The sequence below is a fragment of the Cataglyphis hispanica genome, chromosome 12 (genome assembly GCF_021464435.1).
Source record: "Cataglyphis hispanica isolate Lineage 1 chromosome 12, ULB_Chis1_1.0, whole genome shotgun sequence".
Taxonomy (NCBI): Eukaryota; Metazoa; Arthropoda; class Insecta; order Hymenoptera; family Formicidae; genus Cataglyphis; species Cataglyphis hispanica.
In genome coordinates this window covers 4,160,387-4,179,740 of record NC_065965.1, presented here as the reverse complement: position 1 = coordinate 4,179,740, position 19,354 = coordinate 4,160,387, and the positions used below count along the sequence as shown (strand labels likewise).

The 19,354-nt window shown below is 30.3% G+C and overlaps 3 protein-coding genes across 6 annotated transcripts; 1 reads left to right on the top strand and 2 right to left on the bottom strand.

Annotated features, from left to right (window-relative positions):
- Positions 1–2,610: 2,610 nt before the first annotated feature.
- Positions 2,611–6,267, bottom strand: LOC126853745 (uncharacterized). Its single transcript, XM_050599776.1, has 5 exons — positions 6,195–6,267; positions 4,772–5,009; positions 4,241–4,563; positions 3,790–4,016; positions 2,611–3,691 (listed from the first exon to the last, which is right to left on the bottom strand). Exons 1-5 carry the CDS (start codon positions 6,253–6,255, stop codon positions 3,380–3,382), a joined length of 1,161 nt encoding a protein of 386 aa, XP_050455733.1. The 5' UTR covers positions 6,256–6,267; the 3' UTR covers positions 2,611–3,379.
- An 825-nt stretch (positions 6,268–7,092) lies between these two features.
- LOC126853592 (uncharacterized) lies at positions 7,093–10,005 on the bottom strand. The gene is made up of 4 exons (XM_050599439.1): positions 9,698–10,005; positions 9,439–9,520; positions 7,736–7,975; positions 7,093–7,634 (listed from the first exon to the last, which is right to left on the bottom strand). Exons 1-4 carry the CDS (start codon positions 9,758–9,760, stop codon positions 7,093–7,095), a joined length of 927 nt encoding a protein of 308 aa, XP_050455396.1. The 5' UTR covers positions 9,761–10,005.
- A 3,441-nt stretch (positions 10,006–13,446) lies between these two features.
- On the top strand, positions 13,447–19,336 carry LOC126853675 (nuclear pore complex protein DDB_G0274915-like). Of its 4 annotated transcripts, none has more exons than XM_050599649.1 (6): positions 13,447–13,706; positions 16,346–17,039; positions 17,115–17,245; positions 17,807–17,921; positions 18,469–18,610; positions 18,809–19,336. In XM_050599649.1, exons 1-6 carry the CDS (start codon positions 13,607–13,609, stop codon positions 18,995–18,997), a joined length of 1,371 nt encoding a protein of 456 aa, XP_050455606.1. In that variant the 5' UTR covers positions 13,447–13,606; the 3' UTR covers positions 18,998–19,336. The 4 variants fall into 4 exon arrangements, with proteins under 4 accessions (XP_050455606.1, XP_050455605.1, XP_050455604.1 ...); XM_050599648.1 differs by having other exon boundaries at positions 16,346–17,069; XM_050599647.1 differs by having other exon boundaries at positions 16,346–17,084.
- The last annotated feature ends 18 nt before the right edge of the window (positions 19,337–19,354 follow it).

Genomic DNA, 19,354 nt, shown 5'->3' with positions numbered 1-19,354 from the left:
ACATATATCACCTTTTTGTTGAGAATGCAGAAGAATAATGCGGAGTTCGTTTAGCCTTGGTTAATCAAGGTACATCAGATCCAGAAATTACAATCGCTCTCTGATGGAAAGCCATAACAAAAATCCCTCTAAAAGGAGATACCAATTTGACGAAAAGGATCTATTAATCAATTAATGCACCATAAAGTTTGTAAGCATCTAGCATAACGTGAGATATTCTATTTTTTAAGTATACATTTCTTAATTTTATATACTTTCTACGCGTATAAAAATTAGTACAATTGATACATATATAATTAAGATATGAGTGATTATAAAGCCCCATAATTAACTTATGAATACAATTCATGTGAAGATAATTTTATATTATTATAATTATTTTTTGCATTAATTATGTAGAAATCTATATAATTGCTATGATGTGTAGTACGCAGAAATTTTTCAAAACGAATTTACTTCGAACGAATGAAAGAGCAATGTCATGCTCGTTTGTAGATTGTTCTCACGATCCCAACTGATATCGACGATTGTCTGGTATACTCATTTAAGTGAGCATACACAAAAAAATCATAAAATGCAGACAATTATTAAAATGGCGGATTCGTAATCATTATTGGATATTATATGTATATTATTGCAAAAATAATATTTAATAGGACATGAATCTCTAACTTTACTTCAGTAAAAGAAATTAATATATTTTTTCAAATTTTATAAATTTGAAGAATATAAAGTACTTACATATACACATACACACACACACACATACATACATATATATATATATATATATATATATATATATATATATATATAATGTGTATAATAATATTTACTCTTTTATTAATTCTAAAATTTTATTGTGACAATAGTATTGCGTGATCGTTCAAAATTTTTACAAAATCATGATATACCAAATATACATGATATACAAAATTTCATCGTTATAACTTTGAAATTTTAAAAGTTTTAATTTGACGATCTTTTTTTGTTCAGCTCAAATATTAGCGTTCGAAGAAATAGGTATATATATCTCGAAGAAGTTAGGCGATATTGTGTATATTTGCTCATGAGCGTACAATTATCTTATAGCTTCTTGAAAATTAACTGCGTTAAAATATCGAGGGAATTTTCTTGCGTTGCATATCTTGCTATCAACAACTTAATTATCCAGCGCGGTTTTAAAAACTTTGCATCAATTCTAAAAAAAAGAAAATGATACGCAGTGCTGATTATTGGTCATTATATTAATTTTTAGATCTTATTAAGCGTATTTGTCACTTGTCATAACATTATTAGATTTGGCGCGTTATCAAATAGAAAAAAAATATCAAATAAAATTATCAAATAAATTATCAAATTAAATATTAAATAAAAAAAATCGATATGATAGCCTCAACCTTCTGCCCCTTGAATAAACGTCGGTTCATTCTACGTTAATTGCAGCGTACGAATAATCGAATCTCTCGGATAATCCCCGACCGGTTTCGCGATAATTATTTTCGCCGTAGGTTTTTGTGAGTCAAACTGAGATGATCGGTGAGTCAGTCAGTGCCGAGACCTTGAATCGCATGATGTATTTCAGGCTTCTCACAGATTCGCCGTTGATTCGATTACAGGTTCCTCATCGATGACTCTCTGAGATCTCGTATTTCTTAATTTTTAAGATAATAATATTTTTAAAGAGAGATATCAAATGATATCCCGTTTTATAGATAAACATGCTACTATTTTATTCGTTTTAAATTTTTTGAAAAGTTTAAATTTTTTTATTTATATATTTCGCAATCGTGTAAAGATAAGCGCAACATTCTTCAAAGAAATCGAATTCTTGGAAAAATAGTTGCTATTTATTTAAATAGTATAATCTATACATGTGATTAGTAACCGCTGCCATCATATGTCTTAATGACATATAAATGAAAAAGAAACAATATAAACTATCTATTGTAATCTTATCAAAAATTAATCCCGAAATTCATCTAATCGATAAATAATTTTCAAGAATTAAATGAGATGTATTTACCATTATTAGAAAGATGATATATTTTATCACTTTCAGATAAACATTTGACACTTTTAAATTAAACTTCAGACAAACTTTTGTCAATTATAGATTTTTATGTATTGCATTATTAGCAGTATATTATTATTAATTTAGCATTTTTAAACAAGCTACATTTATATTTTTTTATTGGAAGGATTACTAGATTTTTATTAACAATATGTACCAATGTTCCTGGTTGTAACAATAAGCATCTCAACTCACGTACCATCAGCTGATATTGTTGCTGAAGATTTCTGACGCTGTGGATACGACAGGTTCTTCATTCCATAAGCATAAGCCATAAGTTATTCAAACCATCAACTCTTTCAAAGATGTCGCGAGAAGTTCGAGATCATATTCTGACCTTCAAGATTCTCCGCATTACTGACCTTCACCTATTTTTTGAGGCAAGTGACGTGATAAACATATAAATATTTATGACAATTGTTATACTAATTAAGTATTCGCACGGAAACCAAATTCGAAGATACAAAGCTCATATTTCTTTCAATAAACAATTTATTTATTATTCAATATTTAATAAATAATGACTTGAACGTTTATGTGACAGGCATTTTATAAAATATGAATTATGGATATAGGCGCAGAAATGTAACAGCTTTATTATTTGTGTGCACATGAACAGAAAATATTTAGAGTTCTCAATATTTCACTTCTACATTTTTACTTTCTTCGGATATTTTCTAAATGGAGAATGTAATAATCCAACGTTTATTAAATTTCTCATAGAAAACTAAAGGTTTATTAAATTATTTTCTTTTGATTCCTTTGATCTTGCATTATGCGAAGTTTACATTTTCACATTACAACTTATCTTCTCGCGAATCATTTTCCGGGAAACACGATGAGGGGCACAGAATTTTAAAGTGAGAGAAGGAATAATAAATGACATCATGAATCGCACGCATGGTAATTACTAACGTAACTCAATTGGTGCTGTCATTTGTAGCCACTTCCGACATTTCATCCTTTTTTTGTCATGGAAAATATAAATAGTAACATAAATTGAAGCTGAACAGAAAAAATTAATTTAAAATAAATTTTTGCAAAAAAGAATATATATACAGTTATTGAAAATTTAAGAAAATATCGATTATTATATAATATCGATATTATCAAATCTAAAGTTTTATGATTTATTATTGATGAAAAATATTGCAGAGAAGAGAAGCGTACAAGATATAAATTTAATCGATCGCTGAGATTGATTACACAATGAAAAGAAAAATATCTATAATGAACAAAAATTAAACTGATATAAAATAAATTGTATAAATAATTAATTTTTTTTAACATTTCTTTTCGTTTTTATCATAAAACGTCGAAGAATTCGCCAATAGTCTCCGCGAGATCAGATAATATATCACTGTCGGGTTGTCTTCGCTCAGAATCTTTGCTTCCGACGTATTGCAATGGTATAATCTGACTTTGCGCACTCCCACCTTTAGGGAAGAATTCTTCTTCGGACGACGCGATTGCTTGAGCGTTGACCCGTGTCATGGAATTCCCACCTTGGCGTCCCGAGGTCGATGTACCCTTGGAATTGTCTTCACCGAAAGAACCACTAGAAACATGTTTGGAAGATGCACTTTCCCAACTTTGAGAGTTCCGTGAAGTATATTCCTGACGATTGACGAGGACAATAAAACTCGTAAGACTTAGTTGTCCTGAGAAACCGGATCACCGGCCGAAAAACCGTAAAAGGAAGAGCTCGAACTTACACGAAGGTTCGTCGATTCACGAGTTCGATCATTCCATGAGTCGCGCGGTTGATGTTCGATTGTTAGACCTGGCCGGGAAAATATTCGGCGATCAGGTTGCCATTTGTGGATATGAATCGTCGGCTTTTCTTCTCGTCTGGATGAGCCATACGCATCGATATGCAATGTCGGTCGTGCTCCATCATATGGTTTCCGAATGATCAACGTAGGTCGATTAAAACGTTGATCTGAAATATTGAATTTTTAATCTTGAATTGAGAAATTTTAAACTTCAACTATTACTTTAATAGTAAATGTTAAAATTTTTATAATAATATATAAAAAGTGCTTTATAAATAATAATTATCTGGTTTTAAAAAAATTTTTTAATTTTTTTACTGTATAAATAACTTATATGATAAGAATTCGAGATAATAAAAGAAGAATATGTGTAATTGATAATTGCACTTGCCATTGTGCCCATTGCTTGGACCAACATTGTTCCATATCGGTCGATACGGATGTTGCGCACTGACTGCATCAGTTTGCGAGAAGAATTGTTCTCGATTACCACCGGTTGCAGAGGATTGCGAGGCACCAACGGAAGACGCAGCACCGGTAATCGCACGTCCATTTTCAACTATTCCAAAAGAAGTTGCAGTTGCTTGACCGAAACTGTGCGAATGGCTTTCGGTTTTGACATTGCTACCGTCGCTATAAGCTTTCGCGCCTGCCGTAGAGATTCCTGATAATCCTGCGGCAACAGACGCAGATTTACTCACGGAAACGGGAGATCTGCAAAATAATAATTGTCTTTTATCTATTTATTCTTATAACAATGCGCAGAAGCAAAATTATCAATAAAATGTTATTAAAAATTTCTAATGAAAATATATCTAACTTCTAATATAATTTCTGAACAATTTATATTTTTTTATTATTTTTATTTGTGACATGTTTTCAGTGAATATTATAAATAAATTTTAAATTATTTTATACTCACCCATCAATTCCATACCTTGTAGGATGATTGTAATTGTTACTTTCCGAGAGGCTAATACCGTCGAGACTTGCGCCCAGACTGACAGAATGCGCATTGTTGCGCCCTGCATTTAAACTGACAGTCGCCGTGACAGGGTTGAAGGAGAGGAATCGCGTCTCGGATTCTTCATCACTTGACGTTTTGACGACTGACTCCGGCGTTAATTCCGGTGGCGTGTTTCGTCGTCGTTCGTGCTCGTCTATTCAATGAAAAGTGTTTTTTCAAGCTAGAAACTAGGAGGCGAAGAGAGAAAGTATTCTCTCTTTCTTTCTCTCGTGTATTTTAATCAATTGTTTCTATAATTTGTATAATTCAGTTGTGAGGAGAAATTGAGACTGAAAAAACAGCATTTCCCTAAATTTCCAAAATATAACACTTTTATTAGGTAATATATAATAATAAATGTTCGATTTTGGGTAATTATTTTTCTTTTTCTTTTGCTTTTGTTCTCTATTTTTCTCTCTCTTTGAAGTATTATAGAACCTTGATTATATCAATTTATTAAATAAAATAGGAGAAACGATATCTTATAACAGATTATAAAAGTTTTGACATATATTTGGATGGATGACGATATATCGTTGAATAGTTTTAACAAACATATTACGTTTGTTTATGTACTCGTTTCACATAAGATTGCAATCAGATAAATATTGTTGACTATTTATTTGTCTGCTGATGAATCATTATTCTGTTAATTACAGTTTCACTTATTCTACATTGTTATGCAGCTCTATTATTTTTCCTAGAACCATGTAGACGGATGTGCGACGAGTGTAAGCACGCTTGCACGAAAACTATATTTGTTATGCATTAATTATAAGTTTTATATATATATATATATATTAATTTAGCAAGAAACTTGTAGTGCTTTAGATAATTACCTTTTTTGTACATATTTTATTTCTTTTCACGTTTATTGAAAAAAAAAACAATATTAAAATGCTCTTCATAATTATATTTTGCAGTAAAGTCAGAATATATTCCATGCTTGCATTACTAAAATTGTGTTAATTCATTAAAATCAAATTTTATTAATTAGTCAAGTATCAAATTTTTAGATATTGAAGTATCACAGAAGATATAAAAGTAACTTTTTAAGAATCTTGGAATTTTATACTATGTGATTTATATTCGTTTGATGCAGAGATTATAAAAATCCCATCAATATCGTAACGAAGACATATTGAATATACATATATATATATATATATATATATATATCCACTACACAAGTTTAAAAGTTTGAAAAGAATATTTCCAGCTAATCTAGCACTCACAATATAACATTCGTCGCACATAAATTCATTGCTCGAGGTCGTCAATATCGACACGAACTGCGTGACGCTTATATTCTTTTAACTTTCAGAGGTATTTCTCTCACCTGCTCGTACAAACGATAGTACAAATGTTAGCAGGAGGATGCTACCGATGTTCTTCGCCATGTCTAAAAACGTTCTGACTTGATCATGGCAATGCTCTGCCCTTTTTTAATAACTATGCACGACCTTAGAATAGTTATTACAATGCAGGACGCGTTCATCTACGTGATACTTCTCAGGTGAATCGTTGGCGCGATGACGCGAATCATGAGAGAGAAATGTGATTCTCAATGATCAACAGGTATCAAGGATCAATAAATAAGACTTTGGATTATTTAATATTTAATGTATACCTCGTTAAGGTGGGATGGATTATAATGATTTGGAGAATGTCGAGTCAACTTTTATAAGCAAGTTGAATTTTTGTTAATCTTTCGTAACAATAATTCTCTCTTATCATAATAGATCTTGTTTTGTAAAATCTTAAGATATTTATTATAAAAATGATCGGAATTATAAGGATAAATTGTACAACGATTATTTAATAATCAACACATAACTATTTATATTTCAATATAAGATTTGTAAAATTAAATAAATATTTTAAAAACAATTTAGTTAATATATAAAAATATATATAACTATTTATAATCTGCGATCGAAAAAAATAACTTGAGAAAATATTTTTCTTTTCCATTTTAAATACCATTTTGCTTATCTGTGTTTGATATAAGCATTTAATCTAAAGAACTCCAGTAATGTATTTATAATTATGAATAAGGAAATCGAGAAAAATTTTTGGAGATAATTTTTATCCAACTTATTTTTGAAAAAAAAAAAAATACAAGAACTATTTGAAATTAAAAATAAAATTAAATGCTTATATTTAAAAACTCGAAATATTTCAATACAGAAATTTATAATGTTATTGATTTCTTAACTTATTACTATTACTTTAATTTATCTCCTGAATTTAGATTCATTTGCGTTTGTAAATGTAATATTCTCTTCCGATGTTTTTATTATTTCGGATTCTCTAGTCGATGATTCAACTTGATCCTTTGGCTTAATGGATACTATTTCCTCCTTATCAGTATTTGGTGGCGTAATCGCATTCTCATCTTTATCAATTTTTATTGGTATGAGCGTATCTTTCTTGTCTTGTTGTTCAACAGGTTTTTTTTCTGTGTCATTTTTAATTGACATCGGCTTTTGAATAGCTGTCAATTCAATCGGTTTTGGGATAGTTTGAGTTACATTTTCTTGTGTTTTGTTATTTGATGTAATTTCAGATATATGCAATGGATCTTTTTTATCATCAGGCTTATTTTTTTTGTCGTCATTTTCAACTGGCGCAGGCTTTTGAGTGCTCGTCAATTTATTCGGCGTAGGAGCGTGCATCGATTTGTTGGGCTTGGGAGTTGTTAGAATCACATTTGAAACAGTAGTCCCTAATGCTGGTGATGGAACCTTTTTATCTTTTTTGCTTTTTGTTTTTGAACCTATAATAAATCAAATATTAAATTAGCACATATTTATTTTTAACCAATAAATATATGTTATATATATATTAGAATATTATATGTGCGCTTCAAAAATTTACTCTCGACGAACTCCTTTAAACGTTCGGTAAGGTGGTTGTAGCTTGTTTCCAAAAGCTCAAATTTCTTTGTGATATAAGATAGAACATCACTGTATACATCCTTTAAATATGGTAATATCGAAAATGTCGATTTCGGTGTCAGCAAACGGAATTCAAACGAATTTCTGATTGGTTTTTCCGTAAATGGTGCCTGAGCTATTATAAGCAAATCATCTTCTGCGTTGTTATATTGAGGATAACCTACATTATAACACATATTTACATTAATTCTCTTTTTCAAAGATTTTGAAACTTCTATTAAATTTTTGTTGAAAAAAAAGATTAATCAAAAAATCTTTAAAATCTTTAAAAAAACAATGTTTAAAACGTTGCAGTTTAAGTTTGTATTTTATGTATCGATATTTAATTAATACAATTAATATTTAATTAATTACTTATATATATTTAATTAATTACTTATAATACTTATATTTAATTAATTAATTATATACTTAGTGTTTAATACATTATTAATATTTAACATATTAAAGCAATAAGTGGTTCATGTAATATAAGAGCGGATTAAGGAATAAATTTTACATTTTTATAATCTTTATTTCAAATAATTATTACAATTTAAGTTTTAGCGGATGAATCAAAATTTAACTTTGAAATTGGATTGAATAGAATTCTCTCACTGAAAATCTGCTAAAATAATCAAAGTAATCCGAGAATTTACGCTGAAAGACACGTACGTACCGAGATGTTTTAACGAAGAGATTAAGAGAGTGAACAACATACCGAGATATCAGGAAAAAAAATATTTCAGCTCAAATATTGTAAATAAGAAATTGTAGCGAGTGCAAATATGCAATCTGGAATATTTTTTCATACTTCGCAATAACAGTATGATTCAAACATTTCACTAATCTTCGAATGTAGTTTGATTAGATTTTCAAATTAAATGTAGTTAAAGAAAAGTTATTAATTATTGCATTAATGTTATTAATTTACAGTTAATATATTTTTATTAACATTGAAAAATTATAAATGCTTTATCAGTTGCTGTTACGTAAAGGTTTTATTTTCTTTTTCTTCTATGCCACGAGGATTTAATTTGTCGAGTTCCGTAAATCTTATCAGATACAATAGGTGTTATTAATCTTTTTTAAAACGAAGAAGAAAATCGAGAAATAATTAAAAAAATAATTTTCTATTTCCGCTTGTAACATTCCCCGAGGAATATTAGTCATCAATACATTTACTATTCTAGTCAATAAACATGATCATATAAATCATATAGAACTAATTATACATATGCAATTGATCATTTATCTATCGACAATCTGTTCATCTATGGTTTATCAAAAATGCATATACGTTCTACGTTTTGCGTTTTATTTGCGCTGTTATATGATTCGCAATACTCATTCATTAAGTGAATACTTTATTTGGTAAAATAATACTTTGTTACCGTAAACTCAAAAATATTTTGCTCGCATATTAATTAACAATTAGGGAAATTTTTTTTTTTCATTATTGTCAAAATAATGTTCAAACAATTAAACTTACAATCGTTTTAATTTATTAAAACAATTAATTTATACACATATCAATTTTTCATATATTATCAAATTTTATTTTTATTATTTCTTTTATTATTATATATAAAACCAGCATATACTAATGAAAGAAAAATAATTTATGAAATATATGACAGTTACCTTTCACCTCTTCATATTGTACAATGGCAAATATTGTCAACAAAAGAATCCATTTCATATTTATATTTAAAAATTTCTCGAGCTACAAGTAAACAAAACAGGACCTTAAAACAAAGACAATCCTCACTGAACCTTCTCGTCAGATGCGTTCAACTTATATAAGGTCAGAGGAACATAGGTATTGTGATAAAAAGCTTATCGCCAGCACATTAACAATAAGTCTATATCATAGTCCACTCTTCGTTACTTTGATTCTTACTGTGTTCGCTAATGCATTCCAGCCTCTTCGTAAAGATTTAAAGGGAAAAGAGCAAAGTATCATTCACTACTAATGGGTTCGAAAAGGATTAGGCAAGCTTCCTTTGGAATTTCCGGAGACATTTGAAAGATTCCTCAAAATAAAGACAGAAAGAATGTACGATAATTTCCTATTTTCACGGGTGCGCCTCGTGTGAATTATATGTATAATATTGAGAGAAGCAATACACACACACACACAATAAATCTGTTGCGAAATATTTTGCGTAACAAAGCTTGCACTTTTCGCTGTGAACGTTTGCCGCTGCTAGCGGCGGATATCCGGCAAAGAAAATCGTGATGCACTTTAATTATTCGAGTTAATCTTCGATTAATGTTTCACACGCGAATGAGACTGAATATACGAAGTTCAATAATCTTTGAAAGAAGATTGTCACGTCGTCCAATCATTAATAATGATGAGTCATAAGATCTAAATGACTATATGAAATATATTCTGAGTCAAACGATTAAGCACAGTTAAACACACTGACATTGAACTTGAAGCGCAGACATAAAATAAAAAATATTTTTGAATATAAGTGTACTTCTGACTTTGTATTTATAATTAAAATTACTACCATAGTATATTGATAAATTAAAAAATATTATATATATATATATATATACATATTTAAAATATTTTTTATTATAATAATTATATATTTAAATTTTATTATATCTAGAAATCAATTTATTTTTTCATGTTTTTTTACTTTATCTTTAATTTGCAAGCATTATTAACCGATACTATTTGTCTTATATACAAACAAATAAAAATTTATTGATGTTTTAAGTATTAAAACATACATATATATACTATATATATATATATATATATATATATATATACATACTATAAATAATTTTAGTATTGAATAGAGAGATCAAATTATTTATAAAATGCATGCATATATAGTTCCAATAATCAGGTTTACTTTGCTGGACCTCGAACACGAAGTGTGGCATTTTACTTTCGAGAACACAATAGAGCGATCAAGAAGAAGCGGCTGTCGGATTATATTGCGCAGAAGGTAATCAAGTTTGATGGGTATTTCCCGAACAGCCCCGCATCAATCAATTATCTGAAGAAGAAAAAAATTTGCCCAACACAAGAACGATCGATGGTATGTGAAAGATTTTCAAACACTTCAGTTTATAATGGTTTACGTTCAAAAATCTTACTTAAAGTTTGTTGAGCAATTTAATATTTTTTTTTTTTTTTAAAGAGATCGATATTTGCTATGAAATAAAATGTTGGCAAGCGATCGCGAAATTGTTGAATAACGAAAATTAATATTAATAATAATTATTTTGCAATAAAAATATATTATATTATTTTTCCGCACTTTTATTCTCAGAAAGATAAGTGGAAAGAAAATTATGTATAATCGCTACGTGTCTCCGAGGAAACAGAAAATAAATTCATTGCTTAAATTCGTCTGGACGATAATAAACGTCACGCTACAACTGTATAAACAAAAATACAAATTTTCGCAGCATGAATAACACATCGGCACGTCGCTATACTCGTCGAGCGATATTAACATCGATTTCTCTAACATTTTTGTCGCACCATTTTTTACTTGAACGGAATATTTTTATTATTTATTAAGAAAACGTGTGTGCTTGAGTCACGTCGTGCCGTGACTAAACGGATAATGACACAAAAGACAGCGCATCGCGTTAAAACATTTTACTTGCGTTGACTATAATTCGTTTAAATGATACGGTTGCATTGTAGAAATTCTGTGAATGCAGCTAAGAAGGTACTAATTTGATGAAGCTGTTATCCAATAATCAATCGTTTGCAGAATTAGCCTGATCGATTGATTGGAAAATCCGCGTTTGAGCCCCGAGCGCGCGGCTTTAAGGGGGCCATAGAATGTCGGAGTAATCGCAATTATCCTGGATCGATCAACAGCCTAACAGGATGTGGAAACCGGTCGCGATCATTTTCCCGTGCGCGACAGACCATTGTTACTCATAAACAATTACGCACACGTTTGTCTATTAATGATAATACTAGGTGAAATATCGACAATTGAAAATGATATTCGATTAAGATAAATATAGATAAATATAAATATTAAAAAGGAGAATCTAAAATTAACTTGTAATCACATTATAGAAAATGCGAGAGGTTACGGAAGGGAAATATTATTGCATCTCTAAAAATATTAGAGATGTTATAAGAAGCGATACGTTATTATCTAGATCTATATAATAGACATTTCTAAGGTATTTCTCTTTTTAATTATAGATACTAAAAGATAAAATGAAAAGAACATATTAGTTATTTATTTCAATGTCGTAATATTAATAGAGTTCGAGATATGATTTATTACGGTATTATATGACGAAACTCATTGTTCATTGTTCATTAAATCACTAACGCGGATTTTACAAATATTAAGAAATTATAAAAAGATAAGTTATAAAAAAATGATAAATATATTTTCTTTATTGATTCAATAATCCATAAGAAATATATATATTTGAAATATTCTACATATACATAACGATAAGATAAATCTATAACAGAATGTTACAGAAAGATTATTTGCTCTTCTCATTTGTTGCAATTCTACAAATTAATAAAAGCGATAAAAAAATTTTTATAAATGCAAGTGCTCACCAAGAGCTTGCGTGAATAAAGCTGTGTATCATTTCTGGTTTTTCCCTTTACACAAAAAAAAATCTGTGATGATTTTGTCCTATCACTTCTATTACTAATAAATCTTACGATTGCATATCAATAATCAAGAGAAAAATCTTTCCGCCTTCGTTTTACTTACGTCGCTATATTATCGCAGGGTTATCATAGTGTGGAGAATTGCTATCGTGTAGTTTCTACAAATAAAAATAGTGTAACGAGAATTGGGATTGTGTTATATAAAACCAACTTGGAGCAAAATCATTGCCAAGGTCTGAACAATTCCATTCCATTAAGGAAAGGCAGAGTTCACACCGTAAATAGGACAGAAATGTTGGGACGCAGAATCATACAAAGAAAAAAATATCAATCCTGTTATAATCAATATTCTGTTTTCCCTGGTTTCCTCTATTAAATACATTTACAATTTAAAATCTTGAAAAATATTTTTATTTTTTAAGAACGGCGAAGTTTTTTCTGACTGAATTTAGAAACGTATAGCCATCACAATTACGAGTTAATATTATATAATCTGGTCAAAAGAATAAGAAGGAAATAAATTCTTGTAATTGACGTCACAAAACATATAAAATTTTTTTATTTTTATTTTCTAAAGCTTAAGCTTTAAAAACATAATTCTAGATATATTCTAGAGATTAAGCTTTAAAACATTATTTTATTATCGCAAAAATTCAGTGATTTAATAAATATGTATTCTAATGTCAAAGTCAAATAATACTATATAATTTTAAATAATATTTATATAATCATTTATATAATTAATTTAATTTACAGTTTTCATTATATTAACGTTAAAAAATTATTAACACAAATTTCATCAAAACGATATAATAATAAAGTTATTGTGTATAAATATAGATTTTGCTATAAGAAACCAAACACAAGTTTTGGAAATTCATCCTGTATGGATTACGCCTGTGATTCTTATCGATGACATGACGTACAATTTTTTTCGGAGTTTTCACGAACGTACTGTCGTAACGAAGAGGTAATGAAGTGCCGATACAAGCGAACGCTATATAAGATGATCGCGCTACCAGCTGAGTCAGTCATTCTCCCGCGGACTGCGACAACATCAGAATCATTTCGGTCTTTACGCGCACGGTGGTGATATAAACACAACAAGTAATAACAAACATAATCGTCTCCCGATCTTTCCGCATTGAGTTCCTTTTTCGACGATCGATCAGAAAGATGGATACTAAAATCTTCGCGCTGCTTGTTCTCGTCGGCGTCCTAGGATCCTTTATGGAGGCTCAAGCGACCTACTTCGGTTATCCTCATGCTTATGGAAGTGAGTAGTAATCAAAAGATTCGTATTTTTTTTTCACTATTAGCATCGTAATTTAATAATCCTCTATTTGTTTATTAATATGATAATAAATGTTCAAGCATATCAAGTATATTTAAATATTAATCATTTAGCATGTATAATTAAAAGTAAAAATTAAATAACAATTTTTTAATATAATTATGTCTATTTCGGTGAGCTTCTTTTCTCCTATTTCTTTTTATAAATGCCATCTTCACAATATCCCTCTGTTTATTAACCTTTATAGGATAGAATATAAAACATGAACGAGTCGTATATCAACAAGAAATATACTAGGATGTGACTAAAAACAGTCATAAGTTTGTAACGCGATAATGCTTTTATTTGTTTCTTTCGCATTTTTTATCGGATAATTTTTTTGCAATTGCGGATATGGCATAATATGTAAATGAATCTGAGTTCTACAATATTGTGATTGTTAATTGAATAGAAATACATAATCTGAAAGGAAACATTGGTTGCATACATAAAAATTAAATTCACGATAAGTTACGTAATGACAACGTCGTATATTTAACTAGAAATAGCTGACGCGGGGATTTCAGGATAATTACGAAATTAGCGAACGCGGCAAAATCCCACGACAAATTCGATAATACACCTTATATACAAATGATTTCACGATTTTTAATCAATGTCTCTCGATGAAGAAAAATACCATCAGAGTGCTGATTTTCTTTTTGCACATTGGACATTGAGTAATTATGCAATTAGGAAAGATTCTTGGAAAAATTAATAACGCAGATTGTGCGACAATTATCTATTTATGTTTCTTATATCTATTTATGTTATTTTTGTCGCTACAAAAGATTGTTATCGGGATTTAAAATCTTTGTTTTCCGTAAAAACATGGCAGTTATTCTTTGTCAAGTTACTAAATAAGCCTTCTTTAATAATTTGTGATAATTTGTAATAAATTTTATGAAAATCTTTATACAAATATATTAAATTGACGCAACATAAAGTTACACATTAATTATCTGTTGCTCTTTTTTAAAATTTATTATACGTAATATTTTTATTAATTGAAAAAAATAATGTAAATTTAAACGATATTATATTATCTTATTCTTGTGGAATTTTGTTAAATATTTATTTATACTTTTTATCTATACTTTTAAATTCATCGTATATTTTTATAACTGACGAAACCATGTTTCTCGCACCGGTTTCTCCATGAAAAAGTACTTGCTGTTTGAAACGCAATAAATTTTCGTATCGTTAATTCGTTGCGCATTGTTAAATCACCTTGATTGTTAAAGGCGTGAGCGATATTAATCGCTTTAATTGATTAACCAAGATTAATATCCGCATATGCGCTTCCCGTAATGCAGCACGCTGTACACTAGCCAAATGAAGATAATTTGATGTTAGCGGACCGTGACCGCATTTTGTTCTTTACCTTGACCCACGGGAGATACTTTCTTCTTATTTCCTTTTCATTATCTCTCATGCATGACACGAGCATCTTTATCAGATTGAAAAATACATGTAGAATTAATTAAATTATAAAAAAATATCCTCATTATGATATTTAAATATGCAAGAAAAATTTATCGATCAAATATTTTATATAGAAACATTGCATTTTTTATATGTGTTTAATATAATATGTTTACTGACATATATTTCTATATTCTTTTTTATTAATAAAATTGTCAAATAAAGAAAAGGTAAGTAAAAGCCATTTCAGGATCTGTATTTAATTGTAAAAATTGGTGACGCATTGTATATATACGTAGAAATTAATTTACTTTCTGCACGTGATTTTTAACATAAATATATGTTATCGAAACAGAAATGTTGCAAGTTGCAAGTACGTGATTTATCAAATTAACGTGACGGCTTCAACAGGTACATAATATCACGTGATATTACACATACGCATAATTAGTAATCATTAATTTTTATCCACGATTTAATGTTAAAAAAAAAAAATAATTAAGCAATAAACAAATTTTTTTTGCAAATTTTATCGGCGAGTTTCTTACAACTTGATAGAATGGTGATTAGTATTATATTTATGTAATCGATTTAAGATTTGATTTCTCTACGCTTGCGTAGATTTTTAGATTGTATATCTCCTTTGTGATTTCTAAATATCGTTCCCCACAAATATGTTAATGTTCTATTATTATAAAAGTTAGCTATTATATGTTTATATGCTATTATATATTAACTGTTATATGATATTTAGAAATTATATGTTTGAATAACATATACATATAAAAATATTATTTGTGTGTGTGTCAATATTGTGATCAATAACACTTGTTGAATGTTATGTATTACCTGTTATATGTGTGCGTTAAACATTTATATTTAAATATATGACTTAAATATTTAATATTTAAATCATATATTTGAATAATTAGATTTTTATCTGCGTTACATCGTGATTACACAGTTGTGATTAGTAATTAGTTTTGGCACGTTTCCGTTGGATTTTTGGTGATGGAATTCCGAGAAGTAGTTCCGCATGTTGAGACTAACAACGGCATATCAAGTAGCAGCTGAGATAATCATCAACCTCATACAAGCTATCTCGGTAACAACAATCGATAAAGAGTTATTCTTTTGTTCTCGTTTTTCCATCGAAGATGGACGACTAGGCGGACCAACGTCGGTCAATTTCGTCGGGATGTCCAGGTCAAAACGAGAAATCGGTGAGACTACCACCAGTCAAGCGACTACAATGACCCCCTCGTCGACAAATCCTACAACCACACCATCATCGACCACATCATTGTCATCGACTACACCATCACCCACCACATCGCCAACGTCGCCTACGACCACCCCATCCACCAGTCCAATCACCACACCCACTACCACGGAGGCGACGTCTCCTACGACTACTCCGACATCCACTTCCGCTACCACTCCCTCGACCACTTCCGCTACTACTCCGTCCACCACAGATCCTAGCATGACAACTTCAGAAAGCACGAAATCAACGTCTAAGCCGAAGAAATCGACAGACAACGATGTTCTGTCGCGCTCGAATTTCGATGAATCCGAGCCCGAAGATTCCTCTAAGAAACCTGGATCATCGTCCAAGAGTGACAAGATGCCAACTCCTGGACCATATTATGGCCCAGGCGTTTCCGGAACCGGCTTTGGCAGCTTTGGTCCAGGTTTCGATCCCTATAATGGTTATCCCGGATTCAACTCTATACCAGGTCCCGGCCCGAACTACGCGTGGACCGGTACGAACAATGGACCAGGATACGCGTCCGCGGGCGCGTCAGCTGGGAGTTTTGCAGGAGGATATCCGGGATATCCTGGAGCAGGGTATCCTGGAGCGGGGTATCCTGGAGCGGGGTATTCTGGAGCGGGGTATCCTGGAGCGGGGTATTCTGGAGCGAGGTATCCGGGAGCGGGATATCCAATGAGAAGGCAACCTACACCTACGACTACTGAGTCACCATCTGTCAATAATCGAGGAGGATTTCAGGATAATTCACCGAACCAGAACACACCAAATTACGGCAGAATAGGTACGAGCATGAGCCCCTAAGTCCAAGGGTGAAGACGGACGGAAGGATTGTGGAGAATATTGAATAAATTCTCTTCGGGGTTGCATGCTGCGGTTTGGAAATTTTTCGATAAAAGATTGAAACGGTGGAGAAGATACGTATCTCGAATCTGTTTGGTGAAGTCGTGCTCACGTTCCTTTAGAGATGCATGATACTTTGTCGAAGATAAAATTTTGTCTTTTGTATGAAGCGACTAATGTCGTATGGTGTAATTTATTACATTTATTTATTTATTTATTTGTACTTTTTTACATTTGTATATTTATATATTTATTTATTTATTTATTTAGATATATGTGTATGCATGTATTTTATATATTAATTTGTTTATTTATTTATTTATTTATTTAGATATATATATATATGTATATATATAAATATGTATACTTACACATGATGTTTACACATGAAATCTTATGATTTATAGTGTAATCGCATGTACGTTGCATGACTTTCACGCCGTGTGTGCGTTAGATTCCAAAATCGTTAGCCGAGTCTTATTGTATGTTTCGTTTTTCGCAGATCCCTATAACGCAGGACCTGGATTTTTTTTCCCCGGACAATTCCCTACCTTCAATGATCCTACTTTTGACATGATCAGACAGATTCAGGCGCAAATCGAGGCTCAGCATCAAGCGTAAGTCTATCTGTAATATAAATTTGCTGCAGTTTTTTCTTTTCCAACGGTCTCTCTTTCTCTCTCAATTCTAATTTACTTTATTTATGAAATCATTTATATTTATTGTTACATAAATGTTTTTTTAACATTTAACAAAAATTTTAACTGCAAAGGAATCGTCTAACAAATTATTTTTGATACATATAATATAATAAAAATTAAATATTCTAAGAGTGTTTCTAAAGATAATATAAAAAACTAATTCAAGAGAGAATTTTTTCTTTTTTTCTTTTTTGGAAGATTTTATTTTATATAAAAGAATTATATCTGATTTATTAATGATTAATAACTATAAAATTTTCTATTATACATATTATATGTATATATTTACTGTTTTTAGTAATGATTTGTGCGTACAATTTTGATTCAAAAATTGATAAATCTTTTATGCAAATGCAATGTTACGAATCAGTTGCTTGATTTTCGAATATTTTTATGAACCGGGACTCACGACCGACATAAATTTTTTTTTAAAATGATGTGAACGAGGATTTGTGTTGCGCAGTAACATGGAAGCCCACAATCGTTTGGCCAGCGAGGCCGCTAATTACGGTAGTGGAAGTTATGGTGGTGGCGGACCACAGGTTGCGAGTGCCAGCATTGGTTTAGGTCCAGATGGCGGTTATCAAATAGGCCAGATCAGTCCTGTAAGTCCCTTACATTTCTCTTGAGTTACGAACGAAATTTTTACTTCAGCAATTTTGCAATTTTGATAAATGATAGTACACGCGAATTATCTTTTATTTTAATTCATCTTATTTTATGTATATAATCAGTAAAAAAAAGTGCAATATTTCTGTGAAAAATATCATCATTATTTTTTTTTTATCGGCTATCTCTCGTAGGTTGCGCCAGGAATAGAGTCCAGATTCGCTGATGATCTTCCCGCTCCATCTGGTAATTCTTTTGGAGTGTTCGCCAGTTCCAGCTCTTCCAGCAGGACTGGTCCGGATGGCAGACCAATCGGCCATAAGACGTCTATCACTGGTGTGAACGATAACGGAAAGATTTCTTACCGTACGGTGCACGATTAACTATGCTTTTGATTGTGTTTTCAACACATCTTATTTTTAACTATTATTTTACTATCGTCTATTTTGTGTATGTTATACAATACCATGATAGAGATAAATTTTTATGATTTAAAGTCTTAATCCGCGATTTAGGATTCAAGACTTAAATATTTTCTCAAGATTACCATATACTCAAAAAAATACTCAAGTTTCTTAAAACTAATAGATTTTTTTCTATGAAAAATTTTATAAATTTTTCTGTGATTATTAACTATGTTGACAGTTTGATCTTGACTATCTGCTTGCGAAAGATTAACTTAAGATTTATTTGTTGTACAATAAAAAGTTTTAATAAGTTTTCTTACGTTGATATTAAAT

Excerpts from the sequence above, each read along its gene's own strand:
- LOC126853745 (XM_050599776.1), bottom strand. The coding sequence starts at position 6,255 with ATGGCGAAGAACATCGGTAGCATCCTCCTGCTAACATTTGTACTATCG. Across the intron at positions 4,564-4,771 it reads ACAAGGTATGGAATTGATGG|ATCTCCCGTTTCCGTGAGTA; the intron begins GTGAGTATAAAA and ends ATTATTTTGCAG. Across the intron at positions 4,017-4,240 it reads TCCAAGCAATGGGCACAATG|ATCAACGTTTTAATCGACCT; the intron begins GCAAGTGCAATT and ends TCAATATTTCAG.
- LOC126853592 (XM_050599439.1), bottom strand. The coding sequence starts at position 9,760 with ATGATACTTTGCTCTTTTCCCTTTAAATCTTTACGAAGAGGCTGGAAT. Across the intron at positions 9,521-9,697 it reads GGAATGCATTAGCGAACACA|CTCGAGAAATTTTTAAATAT; the intron begins GTAAGAATCAAA and ends GTTTACTTGTAG. Across the intron at positions 7,635-7,735 it reads TTTAAAGGAGTTCGTCGAGA|GTTCAAAAACAAAAAGCAAA; the intron begins GTAAATTTTTGA and ends GATTTATTATAG.
- LOC126853675 (XM_050599646.1), top strand. The coding sequence starts at position 13,607 with ATGGATACTAAAATCTTCGCGCTGCTTGTTCTCGTCGGCGTCCTAGGA. Across the intron at positions 13,707-16,345 it reads TTATCCTCATGCTTATGGAA|ATGGACGACTAGGCGGACCA; the intron begins GTGAGTAGTAAT and ends TTTCCATCGAAG. Across the intron at positions 17,246-17,806 it reads ACCAAATTACGGCAGAATAG|ATCCCTATAACGCAGGACCT; the intron begins GTACGAGCATGA and ends CGTTTTTCGCAG.